The sequence below is a fragment of the Dictyostelium purpureum genome (genome assembly GCF_000190715.1).
Source record: "Dictyostelium purpureum unplaced genomic scaffold DICPUscaffold_61, whole genome shotgun sequence".
In the NCBI taxonomy this organism is placed as follows: Eukaryota; Evosea; class Eumycetozoa; order Dictyosteliales; family Dictyosteliaceae; genus Dictyostelium; species Dictyostelium purpureum.
In genome coordinates, this window is record NW_003519398.1 from 50,145 (window position 1) to 71,486 (window position 21,342).

At 23.5% G+C, this 21,342-nt stretch overlaps 7 protein-coding genes across 7 annotated transcripts; 1 reads left to right on the plus strand and 6 right to left on the minus strand.

Moving 5' to 3' along the window:
• Positions 1–424: 424 nt before the first annotated feature.
• DHKB (uncharacterized protein) lies at positions 425–5,853 on the minus strand (the record flags this gene model as incomplete). The annotated part of the gene is made up of 3 exons (XM_003286070.1): positions 425–2,668; positions 2,746–3,777; positions 3,853–5,853. The coding sequence occupies 3 exons, from the start codon at positions 5,851–5,853 to the stop codon at positions 425–427; spliced, it is 5,277 nt and encodes a 1,758-aa protein (XP_003286118.1).
• A 1,165-nt stretch (positions 5,854–7,018) lies between these two features.
• Positions 7,019–8,548, minus strand: DICPUDRAFT_150046 (uncharacterized protein; the record flags this gene model as incomplete). Its single annotated transcript, XM_003286071.1, has 4 exons — positions 7,019–7,345; positions 7,429–7,573; positions 7,646–7,800; positions 7,862–8,548. The coding sequence occupies 4 exons, from the start codon at positions 8,546–8,548 to the stop codon at positions 7,019–7,021; spliced, it is 1,314 nt and encodes a 437-aa protein (XP_003286119.1).
• A 468-nt stretch (positions 8,549–9,016) lies between these two features.
• DICPUDRAFT_150047 (uncharacterized protein) lies at positions 9,017–11,886 on the minus strand (the record flags this gene model as incomplete). Its single annotated transcript, XM_003286072.1, has 2 exons — positions 9,017–10,968; positions 11,070–11,886. 2 exons carry the CDS (start codon positions 11,884–11,886, stop codon positions 9,017–9,019), a joined length of 2,769 nt encoding a protein of 922 aa, XP_003286120.1.
• An 896-nt stretch (positions 11,887–12,782) lies between these two features.
• Positions 12,783–14,192, plus strand: DICPUDRAFT_77009 (uncharacterized protein; the record flags this gene model as incomplete). Its single annotated transcript, XM_003286048.1, has 6 exons — positions 12,783–12,836; positions 12,910–12,978; positions 13,039–13,620; positions 13,801–13,969; positions 14,050–14,096; positions 14,181–14,192. 6 exons carry the CDS (start codon positions 12,783–12,785, stop codon positions 14,190–14,192), a joined length of 933 nt encoding a protein of 310 aa, XP_003286096.1.
• A 215-nt stretch (positions 14,193–14,407) lies between these two features.
• On the minus strand, positions 14,408–15,263 carry DICPUDRAFT_46562 (uncharacterized protein). Its single transcript, XM_003286073.1, has 2 exons — positions 15,233–15,263; positions 14,408–15,019 (listed from the first exon to the last, which is right to left on the minus strand). The coding sequence occupies exon 2, from the start codon at positions 14,778–14,780 to the stop codon at positions 14,523–14,525; it is 258 nt and encodes an 85-aa protein (XP_003286121.1). The 5' UTR covers positions 14,781–15,019; positions 15,233–15,263; the 3' UTR covers positions 14,408–14,522.
• A 1,954-nt stretch (positions 15,264–17,217) lies between these two features.
• DICPUDRAFT_150050 (uncharacterized protein) lies at positions 17,218–19,675 on the minus strand (the record flags this gene model as incomplete). Its single annotated transcript, XM_003286074.1, has 5 exons — positions 17,218–17,367; positions 17,440–17,729; positions 17,816–18,644; positions 18,707–19,169; positions 19,245–19,675. The coding sequence occupies 5 exons, from the start codon at positions 19,673–19,675 to the stop codon at positions 17,218–17,220; spliced, it is 2,163 nt and encodes a 720-aa protein (XP_003286122.1).
• Positions 19,676–19,916: 241 nt separating this feature from the next.
• Positions 19,917–20,626, minus strand: DICPUDRAFT_91650 (uncharacterized protein). The gene has a single exon (XM_003286075.1). The coding sequence runs from the start codon at positions 20,572–20,574 to the stop codon at positions 19,927–19,929; it is 648 nt and encodes a 215-aa protein (XP_003286123.1). The 5' UTR covers positions 20,575–20,626; the 3' UTR covers positions 19,917–19,926.
• Positions 20,627–21,342: the final 716 nt, after the last annotated feature.

A 21,342-nucleotide genomic window follows, 5' to 3' on the forward strand; every position in this document is an offset into this window, starting at 1 on the left:
TAATCATTTTTTTATCACCTCACAATAAAAAAGATCTTTATTGAAAGCAAGGAATTATAGTTCATTTTTTTTTTGGGGGCGACCAACTGGTACCACGGTGAATTACTCACCAACGTTGTTATTTTGATTTTTAATTTTTTTTGATTTTTATTTTTTTTTCTTTTCAATTATTTTTCAATAACAAAAAAAAAAACTAATAATATTTGCTTATAATTAGTAAATTATTATAAATTATTCTTTAAAATTTAAAAAAAAAAAAAGAGAAAAAAGATTTTGTGAGATAAAAACTTAGTTTTCACGTGTTCAAAAAAAAAAAAAAAAAATATTAAATTTTTTTTTTTCATTATTTAAAAAAATAAAAAAAAAAAAAAAAATAAAGTTTTTTTTACGAACAATTTATTTAAATAATAATAAATATTTATTATTAAGCCAAATGTTTTTTAATCATTTGAATTAAAGTATCGGAAGTTTTGATTGGTTTTTGTAAGAAATCGTTCATACCAACAGATAAACATTTTTGCTTATCTTTATAACCAGAGTTTGCAGTTAATGCAATAATTACAATATGAGGATTTTTTTTAGATGGAGGTGGTTTAATTGAATTTGACTTTTCTAAATTTCTAATAATTGTTGTAGCTTCAAAACCATCCATTTCAGGCATTTGACAGTCCATTAAAATTAAATCATATTCACTTTCTTTAACTTTTTCTACAGCTTCTATACCATTATTTGCTACTGTAAATTTATACCCACTATCCTTTAATAGTTTACTAAATATTTTAACATTCACAAAATTGTCTTCTACTAAAAGAATTTTTTCATTTTTTTCCTCTATAAATGGTATAGATGGTTTTGATGTAGTTGCTGTGCCGCTTGTTGTTGATTTCGAACTAGTTTCATCAGTGTGTTTAGTTGAGGTGGTTTGACTTGGTCTATTTAACGATAATCCACCAAAATTAGGTGTTGAGGATGTAGATGTGGTTGTGGTTGTTGTGGTTGTAGTAGGTTTTTTATGTGTTGGGGTTGTTGGTGTGGATATTGTTGTACTACTACTACTCAAATGTTGATATAATGTTGGTGGTGGTGGTGGAATAGGTGAGCTTGATGAAAGGGATAATGGTTTGGATTTTGATGAGGGTGATGCATTAGTGGACATTGTTGATGATGGGAATCTAGATATAGTGGGAGTTGTTGGGGGTATAAGTGGTAAGGGTGGTGAGTTTTCAGATATACATGATAAAACTTCATCCTCTTTTAAAGGTTTCAATGAACCATTTGGGCAAAAGCTTGGTGGTAAAGGTAGTTTCATTGTGGTTGGGGATTTGTGAGGAGAGCTGGGTACCATAGTAGATAAAGAGTCAGGTACCATTATTGGTGATGATTGATTTGAATGTGATGGCGTAATCGAACCTCTTTTAAAATTTTGATTGTGGCTTTCTATCTTTTTGTAAACTGATTCCATGTTAATTGGGAAAGGACCATCCATTGATGGTGAGTTTGAAACATGAGGGAACATATTTATTGTTGGTGAATTGGGATCATTTAAAGAAAATCTTCTTGTGGCTGGGCTAAAAATAAATGATTGTGTTGTTTTGTTTGAAATGGGGGTTACTGCATTACTACTATTGCTAAAACTAGAACTCCTTGAGAATTGACTATTGCTACTGGTATTGGTAGGGCTCTTCTCAAAACCCATCATTGGAGTCATACCAGTTGTTATTGGTGTTACAGGTTGTGAATGATGAGGTTTTCTTTTAAAAAAAGATGGTGATATTTCTAAACTTTCAACTGGTAGTGAATGATGATGAGGGTGTCTTCTATAACTATTACCTATATTGTTATGAATGTGATGAACAAATGGATTTGAGCAGGCAATAACATTTTGATTAAATAGTTCAAGTTCATCATAGTTATCGATATCACTAATTGATGACATTAAAAGGTGTTCTGACGATGAAAGTTCCGATGGAGAATTACTGCTGGAGCTAAATGATCTTGATGGACTACCAGCCATTGTATCTACAAAAAAGTTTACAGAGTCAATTTTGTATAAACATCTAACAATATCTGCAAACTGACATGGTTTAACAATTCTGTTTTCAAATTCTGATGATAGTTTTCTTTCTTCATTGGGACTTTCCATTAATATCCAATGATATATACGATCTGTTGGTAGATGCTCTGTGGTATTTTGATTGATTTCTATTATACTTGTTATCACTAAATATACCTGTGGAGTTGATGGGTGTGTATCTGCTACTACTAAGGTTGATAAATAGTTTTCAAACTCTTTTTTATTTTCAAAATCAACACATGTTATTTTTAAAATTGCAAAGAATTGACTAATTGATTTTCTTATATATTGATTACCATCAATTACAATACCAACAACACCACTTGCACCATATTTCTTTTTACCTATAGGTTTATTTGTGCCCTGGATATCTTCCCCCATGTAAATGGCACTACCTAATTGTTGTAATGAGAATTTTGGTATATTTGTAGAGTATCCACATGGGATAGTAAAGGAAAATGTTGAACCTATACCAAATTCACTTTTAACGTGGACATCACCACCCATCATTTTACATAACCTTTTACTAATTGATAGCCCTAGGCCAGTGCCTTGATACTTTCTACTATTACCACTATCAATTTGAGAAAATGACTAAAAATTGAAAAATAAAAATTATAAATTAGTATTAGATTTTGAATTAAAAATAATTTTCCAATAAAAATACATACAGCAAATAATTGTCCAAGATGTTCGGGCTTAATTCCAATACCAGAGTCTTCTACATCTATTTTAATTAATGATTCCTTTTCATTTTCAGATTCTAATTTAACCCTAATAATAATTTGACCTTCGTTTGTAAATTTAATCGAATTTGACAAAAAATTTAATAAAATTTGTTTAATTCTTCTTCCATCACCATTGATAATAACTGGGACATTTGGGTCTACAAATACACAAAGCTCTAAACCCTTTTCGTAAATATTTTTTGATACTATTCTTATTCCATTATCTAACATTTTCAAAATACTAAAATCATATTTTATTATTTCCATTTTTCCTGCTTCTATTTTGCTATAATCCAATATATCATTAATTAAATCTAACAAATAGTTTCCAGATAGTTTGATACAATTTAAAAATTCTTTTTGAGTTGAGTCTAATGTGGTTCTCTCTAAAATATCTGCTGATGCTAAAACTCCATTGATTGGAGTTCTAAGTTCGTGACTAACAGTAGTTAAAAAGATTACTTTTGCTTCGTTTGCAGCTTCAGCTTTTCTTAATGCATAGTCTGCTTCCATTAATTGTTTCCTTCCGGTAATATCAATAATTGAAATTACATCTACTGGTTCACCACCATATGTTGCTTTGTTTGTTCTTACTTCTACTTGGAAGGTTCTACCGCTTGAATCTATACCAGTTGTTTCTATAACACCAATGTCTGAATTGTCAAATGTTTTTGATGCCCCAGGTTCAAACATTCCTTCGAGAGCCGGTAAAAATTCCCATATACCACTTTGAATTGGATATAATAAGTCTTGTAGTTTTATTTGGAACATTGATTCAAATGCTGGGTTTGCATCAGTTATTAAGCCATCTTTATGTACTACTAAAGCTTCATTACTTATTCTAAATAAACTTTGAATTCTTAACTCCTTTCTTTCAATTTCTTTTAAGTCCACTGATGAAAGAATTGTATAGAATGTTAAAATTACAAAAACTATAATAATTGATCTTAATAGTTCGCCAAAGTCGTTGTATGCCTAAAATAAATTAAAAAAAATTGTTAATAAAAATTTTATATATTTTTAATTGTTTAATATTTTTTTTTTACCTACATCTAATAAATAAAAGTTATCAGATGATTGAACATAAACACCCATTCCAATATATGAAACTGCTACTAAAATTAACATCACAATCGAGTATACAATGGACGGAAACAATAGAGGTACCATTATCATTACCAACAAATCCCATGAAAAAATTAATCGATCAGTTTTTCTTGTATGGGTAAGGTCATAAATAACTGATGTAATATTTATTGCCGTTGCCGTTGCTATTGTAAAAAAAGCGATGAGATACATTCTATTATTAACTTTTCCAAAAAAATAATACACCACAGATAAAAAGATCCCTGGTGCAAAAACAAACCATTCATAAGATGAAAGAATGGTCGAGAGTAAATATACAACAAATAGTACAATATTGAGGAAATTTAAAATATAAGCTCTTCTATAGAGAATTTTTGATTGATAATTTGCAATTCTACCAGGTCTTATGATCCAACTAATTAGTGACCAAGGTTTCATTATACAGTATTCGACAAACTTGGTCTTTTCATATTTTTCTAGATGTTTGTGATAAAATTGTCGTAGCCATTCGTCGTGTGATATTGATCTTGAGTTGTAACCATTATATGGGCTATTGTTTAAAGAGTTATTGATATTTAAACCTGAACCATTATTATGTCTGTTAGCTGCATTATTCCAAGATGCAAAAGGATGATTGAACGCACTATTTGTTGGTGGACCGCCTATCATTGGTTGATTTCCGTTTAGAGTTGTTGTTAATTTCTTTTTAAACTTTTTAAATACATTTCTTTTTCCATCAACTTTTGGTGATTGCGTAAATGAAAACCCAGTACTTTGATACGAAGAGGGTGTTAATGGAGGTTGGAAGTTTTTTCTTTTATCAGTTATTGGATAATGTTCTACATCAGTTACTTTAGGATTATAACCGTTTTTTGTTGAAATACCAGTTGCTGATATTGATTCGAATTTTGGGGAAATTTGACCTGAGGAGTTTCTTTCAATATTATTTTTATTTATAATTTCATTAGTACTATTTATATTTTTATTTTTTTTTAATGGTTGTTGATATTGTTTTTCTTTTGGGTTATTAGAATTTTTTTTATTGTGATGATTTAAATCTGATGCTGATATTGGTGTATTGTATTGTGGTGAATGGTAAATTGTACTGGATTCTTTAAGAGGGGAACCTGAAAAACCATCATTTACAGAGTTTCTTTTCTCTATACTACTGGCTATACTTTGTTGCTTTGAAAAATCTGATCCCTCTTCTGATGATGAAGAGAAACGTTTATGATGTCCAAAATGGTGAATTGGATATGCTTCTGGGGAAGGTAATAAAGAATTTGAGGTTGCACTCTCCGATGATCTTAAAATTGGTGAATTTTTATCTCCCTTTTGAAAAAATGATAAAAATTTACTTTTCCTATTTCTCTGATAATCGTCTAAGCTATTACTTTTTTTATGATACCTTTTTTTACTTAAATCACCCATTTCAATTGAAATTTCACTTTCTTTATTTTTATAGTTGAGGTTATGATTATTATCATTAATATTACTGCTATTATCGTAATGGGTATTTAAATTAACATTATCTAAACCCTCTTTATATTTATTTATATTTAAATTATTATTTTTATTTTCGGGTATTTTTAAATCGTCCATATTAATTTCAAAATCATTAATGTTTTTGTCAATATTATTATTTGGTGTATCTGAGGGTGGCGTATTTATATCTTCATTTTCCAGAGAGTTAAAATTTGAAACTGGATTATGTGGTATTTTTAATAATAAATCTTTATAGTCAACATCTTTTTTCTTTTTGTTTTTTTTCTTTTTTTTACTATTGATTGTATCATTTTCAACTTCATTATTATTATTACTATGTATATGTTGTATATTATCTGTTTTTTTTTCTTTTCTAATTTCATTGATATTATTATTGCTATTATTATTGATATTATGTTCATTTTCTTCATTATTATTATTATTATTATTACTATTATTATTATTATTACTATTTTCCATGGTTTCTATTGATTTTTTTTTAAATATTAATTCTTTTGTTTATATTTTTTTATTTTTTATTTTTTATTTTTTTAAAAAAAAAAAAATTAAAATTGTATGGTTTGAATCTATTGCTTTTTTATAGAGTTATTGTTTTTTGTATATTACTTTTGAATATTTTATTTTTATTGTCAATACATCTCTGTTATTCTGTATTATAAAAAATTAGATTTTAATACCTTTAACTATATTTTCTATAAACTGTTTTTTATTTTGGTAGTTGTTATTATTGTTTTTATATTTATTACTACTTTTAATGTTATTATAGTTATTGTTTTATATAAGGTAAAGTTTAAAATGATATAACTAATATCTAAAGATTCGAGGTTTTTTCTACAATAACCTAAATAAATATAAAATATATTAATAAAAAAAATAGTTTTTTTAATATAAAATAATGGGAAATAAAAAGAAAATATCTGATACAAACAAAATAAAAGTAATATAATATTAAAAAAAAACTTACAATTATTTGTTGTAACTAGTCACATTAAATAATATTTCAAAAAAGTAATATGAAATGAGATATTGTTATTAATTTTCTATTTTTTTTTTTTTTTTTTTTTTATTATTTTTTAAAAAATAAAATTGTAATTTTATTTGAGTGTGTTTATGTGTGGTTATGTGTTTGTGTGGGTATAAAAAATGCAGGTATAGTATAAAATTATATAATTATATAATAGGTTTGTGGTAGTGTGGTTATGTGAGTTTTTAGTAAATTATAATAATTTTTTTTTTTTTTTAAATTTAAAATTTTTTTTTTTTTTTAAAATTTAAAATAATAAAAGAGTAATTTTTTATTTATATAAAAAAGGATATAAACTATATATTTATTAAAAAAATAAATTTTATGATAATTCCCCTGGCCAAAATGGTTTCAAAACAGTAACAATTAAAAATAATTTGAAACCAATCATCTAATTTTTAATTTTATTTATTCTAATAAAAAATAAAAAATAAAAAAATAATTAAAGGGGTTACCAAATATGTATATAAATTGTTAAAAAGTAAAGTTAAACTGTTTAAACAAAAACCGTCTATTAAAAAATTTGGTGGTGTATAATGATTTATTTTTAATTTTTAAATAAATCTCTTTTTATTTTTAAATTTGGGGGAATTTCTTTTTTTAAGAGGATGAAAGTGATATTAATGGTGATTTTTCGTTTTGAACCATAAATTCTAAACCGCTTAGTTGGCTATAATCATTTTCGATCGGTAAAAACCACTTCCATGGATTATTACCAAAGACTTGTTTGAAATTCTTTTTTGAACCAAGGTTATATATATTTGCTTTGGAATTTGAAAGTTTTGAATTTTTTTCAAAATGTTCTATGGTGGTTTCATTTCTAATAATGTAAATGAAGTGAGACATTGCAAAAAATGCTAAACCTATACCGAATACCAATGCAATTACAAAAACTACGCCCAAAACTATATTTACTGAATTATCGCTCTATATTTTTAAAAAAGAAATAAATATGTTAATAAAAATTTTGTTAAATATAAAAAAAAAAAAAAAAAAAAAATTTTTTATACATTATAAACCAATACTTTTTCGATTAAACCAATAAAGTTGGAAATTGTCGTCATTAAAACATAAAAGCATAAAATGGTGGTCCACATTAAAAATAGGAAAAAGAATTTATAATTAAAAAAACCGACACAATTGTTAACGAATGGGCTATATTTAATGAAAAAATAGAATTAGTAAATATAAAAAACAATAATATTAAATTTAATGATTTCAAATTACCAATGATGATCCATCTTTAGTATACATCTTTTACATTTTGAGCAATGGTGAGCTCTATCTGGTTTATTAAACAAACATTTTGAACATTTTCTATTTTCTCCTAAACTATTTGATTCATAAAATGATATTGAGTCTAAATCCTGTGACTCGAGTAACTATAATAATGTTAATAAACAAAACCTTTTATGGATAATATTATTTAAATCCAATACTTACAAAATCTGGAAAGTTTGGAGGTATACCACCTGGGTCACTGAATGTTGTTTTGATTAAAGAAACTTGGGTAATTAAAAATATAATATGAAATAATAACAATATTATAATATCTACAAAAGGTGTTAAACCATGGGATATCCTTGAAGAGTAATATATAATATATGGGAAATAGCAAAAGAAAAATAAAAGCTCTAAAAATACTATTGCACCAAAGCCAATATTGAATCTAGTTTTCCAAAAATCTTTATTTGTTTTACCATAGTTGACTAAATTATAATTGTTATAATATTTTTTATTATTATTATTATTATTGCGATTAATAACTTTATTACTATTATTACTTGTACTATTCCCAAAATCATTTTCAATATCTAAATTATTATTATTACTACTATTACAATTATTATTATTACTACTATTACAATTATTATTATTACTATTATTAATATTATTATTATTATTATTATTATTATTATTATTATTATTATTATTATTACTGTCGTTATTATTGTCGTTATTATTGTTGAAAATATTATTATTATTATTATTATTATCATGAACATTTGTATAACCTCCTATAACTGATTGGTAATGACTATTATTTTCATTTTGATAACCATTATTTAAATTTCCATTATTATTATTAATTAATATATCATTGTTAATATCTTCATATGATCCATTCATATTATTCTGTTTAATTCTATTGTCATTCCAAGATATTTGATTCTCGTCAATCCGTTTCATTTGTGTTCTTAGTTTATAAATTTTTTTTTAAATATTTATATTATATACAACTAATAATTTAATTAGCTATATATAATAATAATGATATTATTATTAAATTTTATTGGTTATAATAAGAAAAATAAAATAATTTAAAAAATAATTTAAAAAAAAAAAAATAAAAAATAAAAAAAATAAAAAAATAAAAAAAATTAAAAAAAAAAAAAATTAATTATAATAAACTGTTTTTTTATTTTTTAAATATTTATTTCTTTTTTTAGATTTAAAAAAATTAAAAATGTTAATACTAAATGAAGAAAATAAATATTAAAAACAACTATTTTATTATAATTTTTTATGTTTATTTTAAATTTTTTTTTTTTTTTTTTTTTTTCCTTTTCTATTGATTGATTGATTTGATTGACTGATTTAATTATCATCACCAACATGTAATAATTGTTCGATACCTAATTTCATATGACTTAATTCTCTATATCTTTGTTCACAAGTTTTTTCTAATAAATCTTTTTTAGTAATAATACCTTTTAATTTATTATTATCATTGACTACTGGCATATGACGAAGACCCATGGTTCTGAATAAATGGAAAGCCTCACTAACAGCAAATTCGACATTGACATTGATAACAGTAATATTCATTACTTCGGTTAAATCTACCTCTTGGTCATAATCGGCTGGATCAAAACTGAAATCGTTGACTGATGGTAATTTCCATGTGAGTTTGGTAGTGTATTCAAGATGCGAATAAACAGTTTCTGAATTTGGAATATAGACATCTGATACACGTTCTAATATCATCAATAATTGAGTACGTAAAAGAAGACCCTTGACCAATCTATCATCGTGATTATTTACAACTGGGAAACCATTGTGACGAGTTTCTTTTAATACTCTTAATATTTCACCAATGGTTGAGGTTTCGCAAAGGTAAACTGGTTTCTTTGCCATAATATGTTTGCACATCATTAGCTTCATTTCTTTTGATGGATGTGGTTCTAAATATGGAATGTATTTCATTTGAATTAAAATATCAAAGAGTGGATGAATTAAAGCATCGGCAACCCATTTAGCTGTCATAACTGTTAACATAATTGGTAAAAGATATTGAAGTTGATTTGTAATTTCGATTAGAATAACTGTAAGACTGACTGTAAGACGTGAAACACCACCCATAAATGCAGCTGCACCCATAATGGCATAAACACCTGGATCGATAGTTGAGTTTGGAATAATATAGGACATAATTACACCAACTGCACGACCATAAGCAGCACCAATTACAATCATTGGTACAAAAGTACCTGATGAAATACCTGAACCAGCAGTATAAGCAGCAAATAATAAATAGAATGCGAAAAAGATAAAGAGAGCTGGTAAACCAAACATATGAACATAATCAAACTCCTTTGATTCGTTAAAAGTGAATAAATTGAAAATAGATTGCTCGTATGGTGCAAACATAATTGAAGCCATTGGATTGTAATGGCCCTCTGGACAATTAAATTGTTTTAACTCTTCTAAACTTTCTGCCAATTCTTTTAAATCTGGTTTAACACGACATGAAAATAATAATGGTACAAAGAATTGAAGGAATGTTGAAACACCAATAATGAGGAATACTTCGAGTACACGGAGACTTTTAACTTTGTTTATCTTTTCACGACGGAACTCTGTTACCTTGACATTAATAAAAGTGAAAAGAGCACCTGCAAAACCACCTAAAACACCAATGATAATGAATGGAATAAGTTCAAAGAGATGATATGAAAATTCTTTATCAATATTTTTACCAGTATTAAAAATAATGAGACCACTAATATCGCCAGAGTTTGATTGTAAAAGATTCATAACGAATGTTGCGACCAAACATGAAAAGAAACATCTCCAAGTTAATGTAGTTGACCAAAAAGAAGCTACTTCTTCCATACTGAATAGTGCACCACCAAGAGGAGCACCAAAAGCAGCAGCTACACCAGCACCAGCGCCACTAGTTACAAAATCTCTTTTATCTTTATCGTTTCTGAACGAACGAAGGAATGGAATTTTGAAACCAAATTCTTTTGATTGAGCTTGTGAGAAACCATTACCAACAATAGCACCAATATGAATCATTGGACCTTCTGAACCAACTTGAAGACCTGAACTTACTGCAAGGATCATTGATGTTAATTTTGTCCATAATGTTTTCATTTTTAATGTATGTGGAATTTTGGTGCCATTTAAATAACCTTTAACTTCTGGAATACCCGAACCTGCTGCTGTTGGTTCATAATAAACTGCTAATAATGATGATAAAGTTGCCAATAATGAATTAACTAAAAAATAAGCTAAAAACCCTAAAAACATATCTAATTCTAAAACTATAAAAAATAATTTTCAATAAATAAAATAATAATAAAAATATTAATAAATAAATTTTAATATTAAATATTAATATAGATTTAAAAGTAATAATACTTACTCTTTTCAACATATTTAAACTTATATTTTGTTATATTTGAAACAGCAGCATGAGAAATATATGCAATAATACCAATTGAAATACCCATGAAAAGACTTACAATCCAACGAAGCCATTCGTTATCTGAAACCAATTTATTGAAATTTTTATATAATTCTAAACGGTATGCTTTATTATATATAGTAACATAATCTAAGCATTCATACTTTTGAATATTTAATTTATCTTTAAACCAACCAGCACGCTCCTCGACTTCATGTTTCTCTACCCTACGATGATGTTGTTCACGAATATTTTCAACTGGCTTCATTGCAACACCGGCAATAGTATCCCAACCTTCTTGCAATTTACCTTCAATAGCCTTATTTGATGTTTTGACACGTTGTTCAATCTTTTTATTTGATTCGCCAATCTTTTCTTTAAGTTTTTTATTTGTTTTACCAATAGTTTTACTAATTTTAGCAGAAAATGAATCACCCTCTCTAATTTCATCATTGGAATTATATAAACTTTGTGGTCTGTAAGTTGATGGATCTCTAACAATTGGTTGCAAAATAATACCATCTTCTTGTTCTTCTTCCTCTTCACCATCTGCACCTTTTTGTAATGATATTGGTTCATATTCTTCTTGATCACTATTATATTCATCGTCATCACTATAATTTGCTGCTAAACTTTTCTTTTCTTCATCTTGGTATCTAACTTTTTTTTTCTTTTTATTATTATTATTATTATTATTATTATTTATATCTTGATTATTATTGGTTGGTAAATCTCTTGATGATTCATCATCATCATCTTTTTGAAAACCACTCATATTATTTATTATTTTTATTTATTTAAATTTAAATTTATTACAACTATTATTATTATTTATTATTTATTATTATTTATTATTATTTATTATTATTTATTATCTATTATATTATAGGCTAAAAATACAATTATGTTAAAAATAAATAAGAAAATTATCTTTCACCACAAACACCAGCCCACGTTAGTATGTGAAAAAATTTAAAAAATAATAAAAAATTTTAAAAAAAAAAATATAAATATATAAATTTTTTTAAAAAAAAAAAAAATAAAAAAAAAAAAAAATAAAAATTAATTCGGTTTTTTTTAAAACAAATCAAAAAAGTTTTTTTTTTTTAAAAAAAAAGAAATCAAACGATCACATAAATATTAATTTACATATATCCAAGTGCCTCCAAAAAATATAAGAAAAATAATAAAATTTTAAAATATGATATTTTAATTACAATTTAAAAGAATTTAATTATTAATTTCCTAAATATATACTGTTTTTATCGATTTTAAGAAATAAAATAAAATAAAAACAAAAATCGTTTAATTTGAATAATTTTTGCCAAAAAAAGAATGATTTTTTTTTTTTTTTGATTTTTTTTTAAAAAAACAAAGCAATAATGTGGATACAATTTATTCAAACATGTATTAAAATAGGAAATAAAAGAAATAAATTCAAAAAATAAAAGAAATATAGTATAAATAAATTAAAAAGTAAATATTTTTTAAAAAAAAAAAAAAGAAAAAAAAAAAAAAAAAAAATAAAAATCGTTCATTTTTTAAAAAAAAAATTTTTTAAAATTTTTTTATTTTTATTAATTTCTTTTTTTTTCTTTTTTTTTCTTTTTTTTTTTTTTTTCATTGTTAGTATACACAAATTTCTATAAAATTACATTTATTTTGAATAAAATGGAAGATATTAAAAAGCTTAAAGACAATTTAGAAAAAGCTTTAAATCAATCTGTATGGTTTTTTATAATCAAATAAATTTTATTTAAATTAAATTTCAAAATTAACAATTGTTTTTTTTATTCAGGAACTCGACAAAGTATTAGAATATTTAAAAAAGGCAAATGACTTTGAAATTAATAAAGAGGTCTTAAAGGTAAAGAAATTAAAATAATATATATTTAAAATACATATTCTTATTAATTATTTTTAAAAGAGTACAGATATTGGAAAAACAGTTGGTAAATTAAGAACACATAAAGATATAGGAATTTCAAAACAAAGTTCTATTTTAATTGATAAATGGAAGAAAGATATTGAAAAATCAACACCAATATCGACACCAACATCAACAAAACCTGCCTCATCAGCAGCCTCACCATCCTCATCATTTAAAAGAAAATCATCAGATACTGTTCAAACAACCACAACAGTAGCAAAACAAGAGATTGAGGAGAGACCAAGCAAAAGAGTATTTGAAGAGAAAAAAATTTCAACCACAACATTTAAATGTACTATTACCCCAATTAAAACAGGTGGAGATGCAGGTCAAAGAAACAAAATGATTCAACTATTGGCAGAGTCTTTAACAAGGGAAATCGACGAAACCCTTTCATCACCAGAGGATGTTGCGACTGAAGTAGAAGCAGAGCTTTACAGTATTTATAAAGGTTTAACAGCAGATTATAAAAACAAAGTTAGATCTTTTAAATTTAATCTTCAATCAAATGATGGTTTAAGAGATTCTTTATTAAATAGAATATTAACTATAGAAAAATTTTGTTCAATGGATGTTATGGTAATATTAAACAACAAATTTTTTTATACCCTATTTAATTAATAATATTTAAATAGTAATAATAATAATAATAATTAATAATAATAATAATAAAAATAATAAAAATAATAAAAATAGCCTATCCAAACAATTATTTTAAAAAGATTATATACTAATATTTATTAAATTATATTTGTTTAGTCAATGGCCAGTGATGAATTAAAAGAGGAAAGAAGAAAATTAGATAAATTCCAAACTGAAGCTTCGATGATTGGTACTAATAATGAAGCTACAACTGATCAATTCCAATGTGGTAAATGCAAACAAAGAAGATGTACATACTTCCAAATGCAAACTCGTTCTGCTGATGGTAAGCTCCAAATTTTATTTTTTTTATTTTTTTATTTTTTGTGTAATCCAACTAATTTTTTTTTATTTTTTTAATTTTAGAACCTATGACAACTTTTGTTAGATGTATTAATTGTGGTAATAGATGGGTATGTTATTTTTTTATTAACTCAATCCTTTTCTTATTATTTTTTTTTTTATTAACTTAATCTTTTTTTTTTTTTTTTAAACAGAAATTTTGTTAAATATACGATGAAAAATTATTTATGTTATATATCAAAAATTTAGTTTCAATAAAATAATATATTATTTTATAATTATAAAAAAAATTGTTTTTTTTTTTTTTGCCTGGGGAAATTTCTATTAAAAAAAAACAAATATAAAGTTGGAAGAAAACTATGGTAATAATTAAAATAAATAAAAACAGTATTTAAAAATAGTTTTTTTTTTTTACTTTTTTCCTATTTTACAAATGTGTTTGGGTTATTTTTATTTAATTTTTTTATTTTTTTTTTCTTTGGTATCTATTTACAAAAACAAAAAAATATGATAATTTTATATATCATAATTTTTTATTAGGATGGTGATGGATTAAGGGCTGGATCAGCTTGACCGTAGCCAACTTCCTCTAAGAACTTTTGCTCGACATTTGAGGTGTTAAAGCAAGATTTGTGAACTACTGAGAGTGAGGCAATTCTTTCATTCTTTCTACTTAAATTAAGAGTTGAAAGGAATTTACTACTATTATTACTTGAGGCAGGGAAAGAGCTATTTACAGCGACACTGTTTAAATAAACTCTTGATGATTGAACAATTTTACCAAATGAATTCATTTTGTTTTATATTATATCAGGAGCGAAGAAAAAGTATTTAAACTTGTTATTATTTAAAAAAGTGGAGTTTTTATTGCTAAAAGTGTTGTTATTTAATGAAGCCAATTTATGTTTAATTGTTTTATGAAAAAACTAATTATATAAAAAATTGACAAATATATTGAGTTGATGTTGTGTATTTGGAAATAAAAAGAGAAAAAGAAAAAAAAAATTTATATTTATAATGTAAAAATAAAGATCTATTTTAAAAATTATAAATTTAAATTAAATAAAAAAAATAAAAAAAAATTAATTAGTATTATGTAATAATTAATATATAAAATATTATGTAAACTATAATAATCTTTCAATGAAAAATTAAAAAATTAAATAATAACAGGATGAATAATTATAATATTATAATAATGATTTATTATTATTTTTATTATATCCATATAATTATAATTACTTACAATTTTTTTTTTGTATGTATTTGGTTTATTGTTGTTGATTGTAAGAAATGTTTTTTTTAAACAATTGATCCATCCTATTTATTGTTTTTTTTTTAGTATTTTTAAAAAAAAAAAATAAAAAAAAAATAAAATAAAAATAAAAAATAAAAATAAATAAAAAAAATAAATTTCTTATTTTTATTTTCAATATTATTTGAATTAACCTAATATTACAAAAAAAAAAAGAAAAAAAAAAGTAAAAAAAAAATAGTTTTAACTTAATATTATAATAAGGATCTGAGATTAGAATCCATTTATATATTTTTGTGACACTTAACCCCTTTTTTGTAAAATTTTATTTTTTTTTAATTTTTTTAATTTTTTAATAATATTTTTCTTTTTTTTTTATTTTTTTTTTAATTTTTTTGTTTTTTCTATTAATATTTTTCACACGAATTTTCAATGATGCAATATAGTGGGAAATAAAAAATAATATAAAAGTATAACGTGTTTTTAAATACCAAAAAGAATTACTGAAAAAAAATATATTTTTTTTTTGGATGGTTTTGCCAAACTCTCAATTTCTTTATATATCTTTTGGTTTCAAATTTTGAATATAATTTTATTTTTTTTTATACAACTTTATGTGGCACAGCACTGATTTATTACCTTTACTCTTTATGAATTATTACTTTTTATTGTACTTATTATAATATATGTAGTTCTCTATTTTTATTATTATAATAATTTATCATTACCATAAAAAATGAAAAATTAAAAAAAAAACAAGATATTTAAAAATTTTTATTATAATAAAAATGGTGGTAAAAGATATTTTTTTAATTTTTTTTTTTAATTTTTTTTATTTGCATAAATGTAAAATTTTTTGAGAGAATTATAAAAAAGTTATAAATACAAATTATAATAAAATGTATTTATGGACTTTAACCATATTTTTTCATTTTAATAATTTAAATAATAGCAATGATAAAAATAATTTAGTAAAATTTAAAATTACAAATTCTAAATGTTAAAAAATAAATTAAATTATTTTAAACAAAAAAATAAAATTAGATATTTTTTTTTAAAAAAAGTAATGAAAAAATATATATTTGCAAAAAGAAAATTAATAATAAGAAAAGTGATTCGCCAAAAAAATATAAATATAAAATATAGAAATTGTTAGAGAAAAATAGAGTATCAAGGAACTCTCAAACAAAAATTAAGAGAATAAAAGGAAAATAAAAATAAATTATTAAATGAAAATATAATTAAAAATGTTCTTGAAATTGTTTCTTTTCAAAATACATCGCAGGATAATGATTATTTAGGTTATTCCCAATTCTTGAATTTCCTGTAGTAAATCAGCATCAATATCTTGATTTTCATTTGTTCCATAGCAACATATACAAAAGGAGCCATATTTTCACCGGTAATTATTTTACTAATATGCATAGTACTTATATACATGGATGCATTAACCAAGCTAAATGATGTGTGGTTGGAAATGATTAAACAACATCTGGAACGTGCCTAAGATTGAATTCTTTTTGGGCCATGGAACTTTGAATTTTATTAAAAACATTTTCTGAGAGAGTACTATTTAATTTTTTATAAAACCAATCCATGTTAGGATTTTTATCAATATGGTTTGCTGGGAGATGATGTGCTGTGCCTACTTTGAGTGATTTATATGGCCTCTAAAGACTTTCAACTTGAAATTAAACATTGTTGTCATTAAATGGATAGATATTTTTTTTAATTTTTTTTAATTATTTTTTTTTTATATATTTAAATTTTTGTCTTTAAATTTAAAAAATATTTTTTTAATTATTTTTTCAAAATTTTAAAATAATTAATTTTTTTTAATTTTAAAATAGTGCACATTGTAAAAATGTATATTAAAAAAAATAAATATTAAAAAAAGAAAAATTATGAATATTCTTTCTAAATTAAAATATAATTTATATTTTTTTATAACATTGTTTATTTTTTTTTTTTTTCATTTATTCATTATTGTTTTTAGAAATAGAGTTTATGGTTAAAAACTGATCAGTAACACCTAATTCTGTTGACATACTAATGATCAAATCGAGTATGGATTGATTATAAAGAATTGATTTTGGTAATGGTGGGTTTGATTTAACTTGGTAATTCTTTATGTTAGAAAAAAAAAAAATTAATAATCATTTTTATAGTGCATAGTTTTATATAAATGAAATAATTACATTGTCTTGAAATTCTTTGTGTAAATAAAATGTTGCGTGACAAAAAATAAATCTAACGATAAATGATCTTAAAAAGTCATCCAAAAGGAAATATTGGAACGATGGATGGAGATTATTACATTCAAATAGTAACTTTGAAATTGCCTCTAATGTGTTTTGGGCAATGGTTCCAATATTGTTAAATGTTTTGGTTGGTATTTTATTTCCAGTTGTTATATCACAAAATGCACTAATTGGGTCATGCAAAAAGAATGTAAATATATTACCAGATTTTAAATTTGATAAAACAACTGTAAAAAATAAAATAAATATTAGTAAAAAATTTTTTAAAAAAAAAGAAATATATTAATATAAAAAGAAAAATAATAATAATTACCTTTTGGAATTGATTGAGGAGAAAGTAAAGAAACAAATGGTTGATTAAAAGTTGGTAAATCATTAAAAATATCACTTGAGTGTGAATTTACAATTAAAAAGAATGGCTTTCTACAGAATGGTAAAAGATCCATTGGATAAAGTGATTCACTTTTGGTATTGAAAGGTAAATCATTATATTTCTTATCATTATTGTTGTTATTATTGTTATTGTTATTATTATTATTATTAGTATTGGTAGTGATGTTAGTATGGATTGAATTATTTGAAGTGGTTGTTATTACTGGTGAGGTAGTGGTTGCGACTTTATCACCATTATTTATCGTTGTATTTGGTGAATTTATAGTTTGTCTTTGCATTGTTAAAGTTAAACCTTTAGAATATAGTTTGTTATATAATAGATTTGAGTCATTTATTGGAGTTATTGATGTATTTGAGTTTGTCGTATTTGCTTCAGTACTATTGGTAGAATAGATGTTATTATCTTGAATATTTGTAAAACCATCAGCTGAAATATAAAGAAGAAGCGCTTTACCTTCACCCAATTCTTTAAATGAATAAGATAAAAATAATAAAAGTTGTGAAATGGTTGGTCTATATAAAAGATATTTATGGGGATTCTTTCTTTTCTCTTTTATTTGTTGAATTTGTTGTTGTTGTTGGAATTGTTGATAAAGTTGTTGGAGTTGGTCACTTGGATTCATTTCTTGTTTATTTTGTTGTGATTGCTTTGATTTATCATTGCCCGTTGATTCTTTAATTGAATCTGGTTCATACTCTAATGATTGAGTCATTCTAAACATATCCAAAGTAATTTCACTAAATTTAATCTATAGTAAAATTATAATTAATAAAAATTTTAATATTTTAATTATATAAATTTTAAAATTACCTGATTTAATTGGCTGCCAACTAAAATTGCTTGTTGTAAGATTTGTTGTGATTCAAAAGGTGAAGGTACTTGGCAATGACTTGGATTTAAACGGTGTGATTGGTTATTGGTTTGTATGGAGGAGTCTGAAAATGTGACACATTGATCTGCTTGAAGGAATGAAAATATTTCTTGAAGTACCAAGCTCCATTCTTGAGCATCTGATGCTTTATATATTTTAGTGTAATCGTTAACATGTCTGCATAATTCATCGATTAATTCAAATACTACTTTCTTTCTATTTAATAATAAACAAACCACAATAAATCTTGCATAAAAACGTAATTGTTTTACCATCATATCTGGTGTTTTATCATTTGAAACATCTTTGAAATATGACCTTAACCTAATTGCTTCATAAAAAATATATGATTCATTTAAATAGTTTGTATCGCTTGTTCTCAAATAATAATGATAATATAATCTATAAAAAAAAAAAAAAAAAAAAAAAAAAATTAATTATACTTAAAACCGTATAAACTATTAGTTTAATACATACTGCCCAATTTTTGAAGCTATTTCGCCAATTTCACATCTTTTTAAACCATATTTGTTTTTATCCTCTAAAATTGATCTATATTGTTGTTGAAATTTCCAAAGTTTGGTATAGAGTTCAAAGGTTTTTTGAAAGAATGGTTGCCATTGTCTACCGAATTGAGGAAGATCTCTTAATCCAATAAATAGTCTTTGTGATTTTCTAAGTAAATGTTCAAATGTTTTAATAACTTCGGTTGAAGATATATTTGGTTGTGAAGTTTGATTATTTATTGGTGAGGTTTGGTCATTATTTAATTTATTAGATGAAGTATTATTGGTAATAATTTTATTATTTTTATTTATGTTATTATTAGTAGTGGTAGTAGTAGTATTATTATTATTATTAGTTGTACTGTTATTATTATTTATATCCTTTTCTTCATTATTTTCCATTTTTTTTAATATAAATATAATATTTGTTAAAACAAATAATATAATAATTTGTGTGATGTTATTAAAAAAAAAAAATTTAAAAAAATTAAAAAATTTGAAAAAAAAAAAAATTAAAAATTAAAAATTTTTTTTTAACAAATATTATTTCCATATAAACAACTTTTTTTTTTTTATTTATTTTTTATTTGAATTATATTTTAATTACTTGATATAGATAAAATGTACTGTTTTTTTTTTTTTTAATTATTAGATTATAAATTAACACCTCTGAAATCGTCGGCCATGCACCCAATTACTTTATAGGCATTAAATCTATCTTGTTTTTCATTGAAAAGGCCTAAAATAAAAGTACTCTTGGTTTTTTCTAAACTAAAGCCACATTTTGTTTGATTGTTGAAACAATAGATTGAATTTTTAGCGACGCCTTCAACAATATAACCAGGTCCCAATAAATCACGGCCACACTGGCTAACAATGTCTTTATTACATTGACCCAATGGTGTTCTTTCGAAATATTTTTGAAGATCGGTACCATTCTTTGAAAATTTTGAAACATCAACATTTTTTGATGCTAAAACAATACCATCATAGTTGAATATTGCCACACCACTGATATAGTTATGCTCTAATGATCCTGAAATAATTTGTTCGAAAAAGTGATTTTCTTTTTCTTCCATTTCTTTTTCTTTTTCAATTCTTCTTTTCATTTGATTTTGGGTTTTACATTCATTTAAATCTTTTAAAATTTCATCATCTTCTGAATATTCGTCATCTTCTTCATCTTCATAATCAATTGATTTTTCATTTTTATTTTTTTCTTGTGGTTGCTGTTGTTGTTGTTGTTGTTGAGATTTTTTATTATTTTTATTTTTTTTATTATTTCTATTTCTTACTAACATTTTTTAATTCTTTTTTTTTTTATTTCAATAATAAATATTAAATTGATTTTTTCCTTTTTAAAAATTAATAATAGTATGAGATTTTAAAATAAAAACAAAAATAAATAATAATAAAAATAAAAATTAAAAATAAAAATAAAAATAATTTAAAATAAAAATAAATTAAAGAAATTATTAAATTGTAATTTTATTTACAAATAAATTCATTTTTTTCACACACATTATTTTTGTATTTTTTAAAAATAACACAATTAATTTTTAATTTAAATAAAAATCGAATTTTTTAACACCATCATATAAAAAATAAAATAGAAATGATTTGTTTTCAATAATATATACATTTTCACATGAATTTTAATTCACCCCAAAAAAATAAAAATAAAACTAGACCATCTCTAACAGTTGTCGATGAAAAAATTGTTTATTTACTTTTCATATTAAATAATTAACACTTATTATATCATCAACCATGATATACCTTTATTAATTTTTTATTTTAATATAAAATAGATGTAAGTGCAAACATATCGATAATTTTCAAGTAAATAAACCCTATTAAAGTTTTAGGATTAGAATTATAAAAAATAAAATTTTTTCATTTTATTTAGTTTATTTAGTTTTTATTAAATGTTTTATTTAAAAATTAAATTCTTCTAACTCTTGAAGGATGGCCATATTTACATCATGCAAACAAAACCATTTGAAAAATAAATTTAAAAAGTTATGGGGTATTTGGAAATTGAAAATTATTGTTACTTCTGTTTTGGT

Excerpts from the sequence above, each read along its gene's own strand:
- DICPUDRAFT_46562 (XM_003286073.1), bottom strand. The coding sequence starts at position 14,780 with ATGAATTCATTTGGTAAAATTGTTCAATCATCAAGAGTTTATTTAAAC.
- DICPUDRAFT_91650 (XM_003286075.1), bottom strand. The coding sequence starts at position 20,574 with ATGTTAGTAAGAAATAGAAATAATAAAAAAAATAAAAATAATAAAAAA.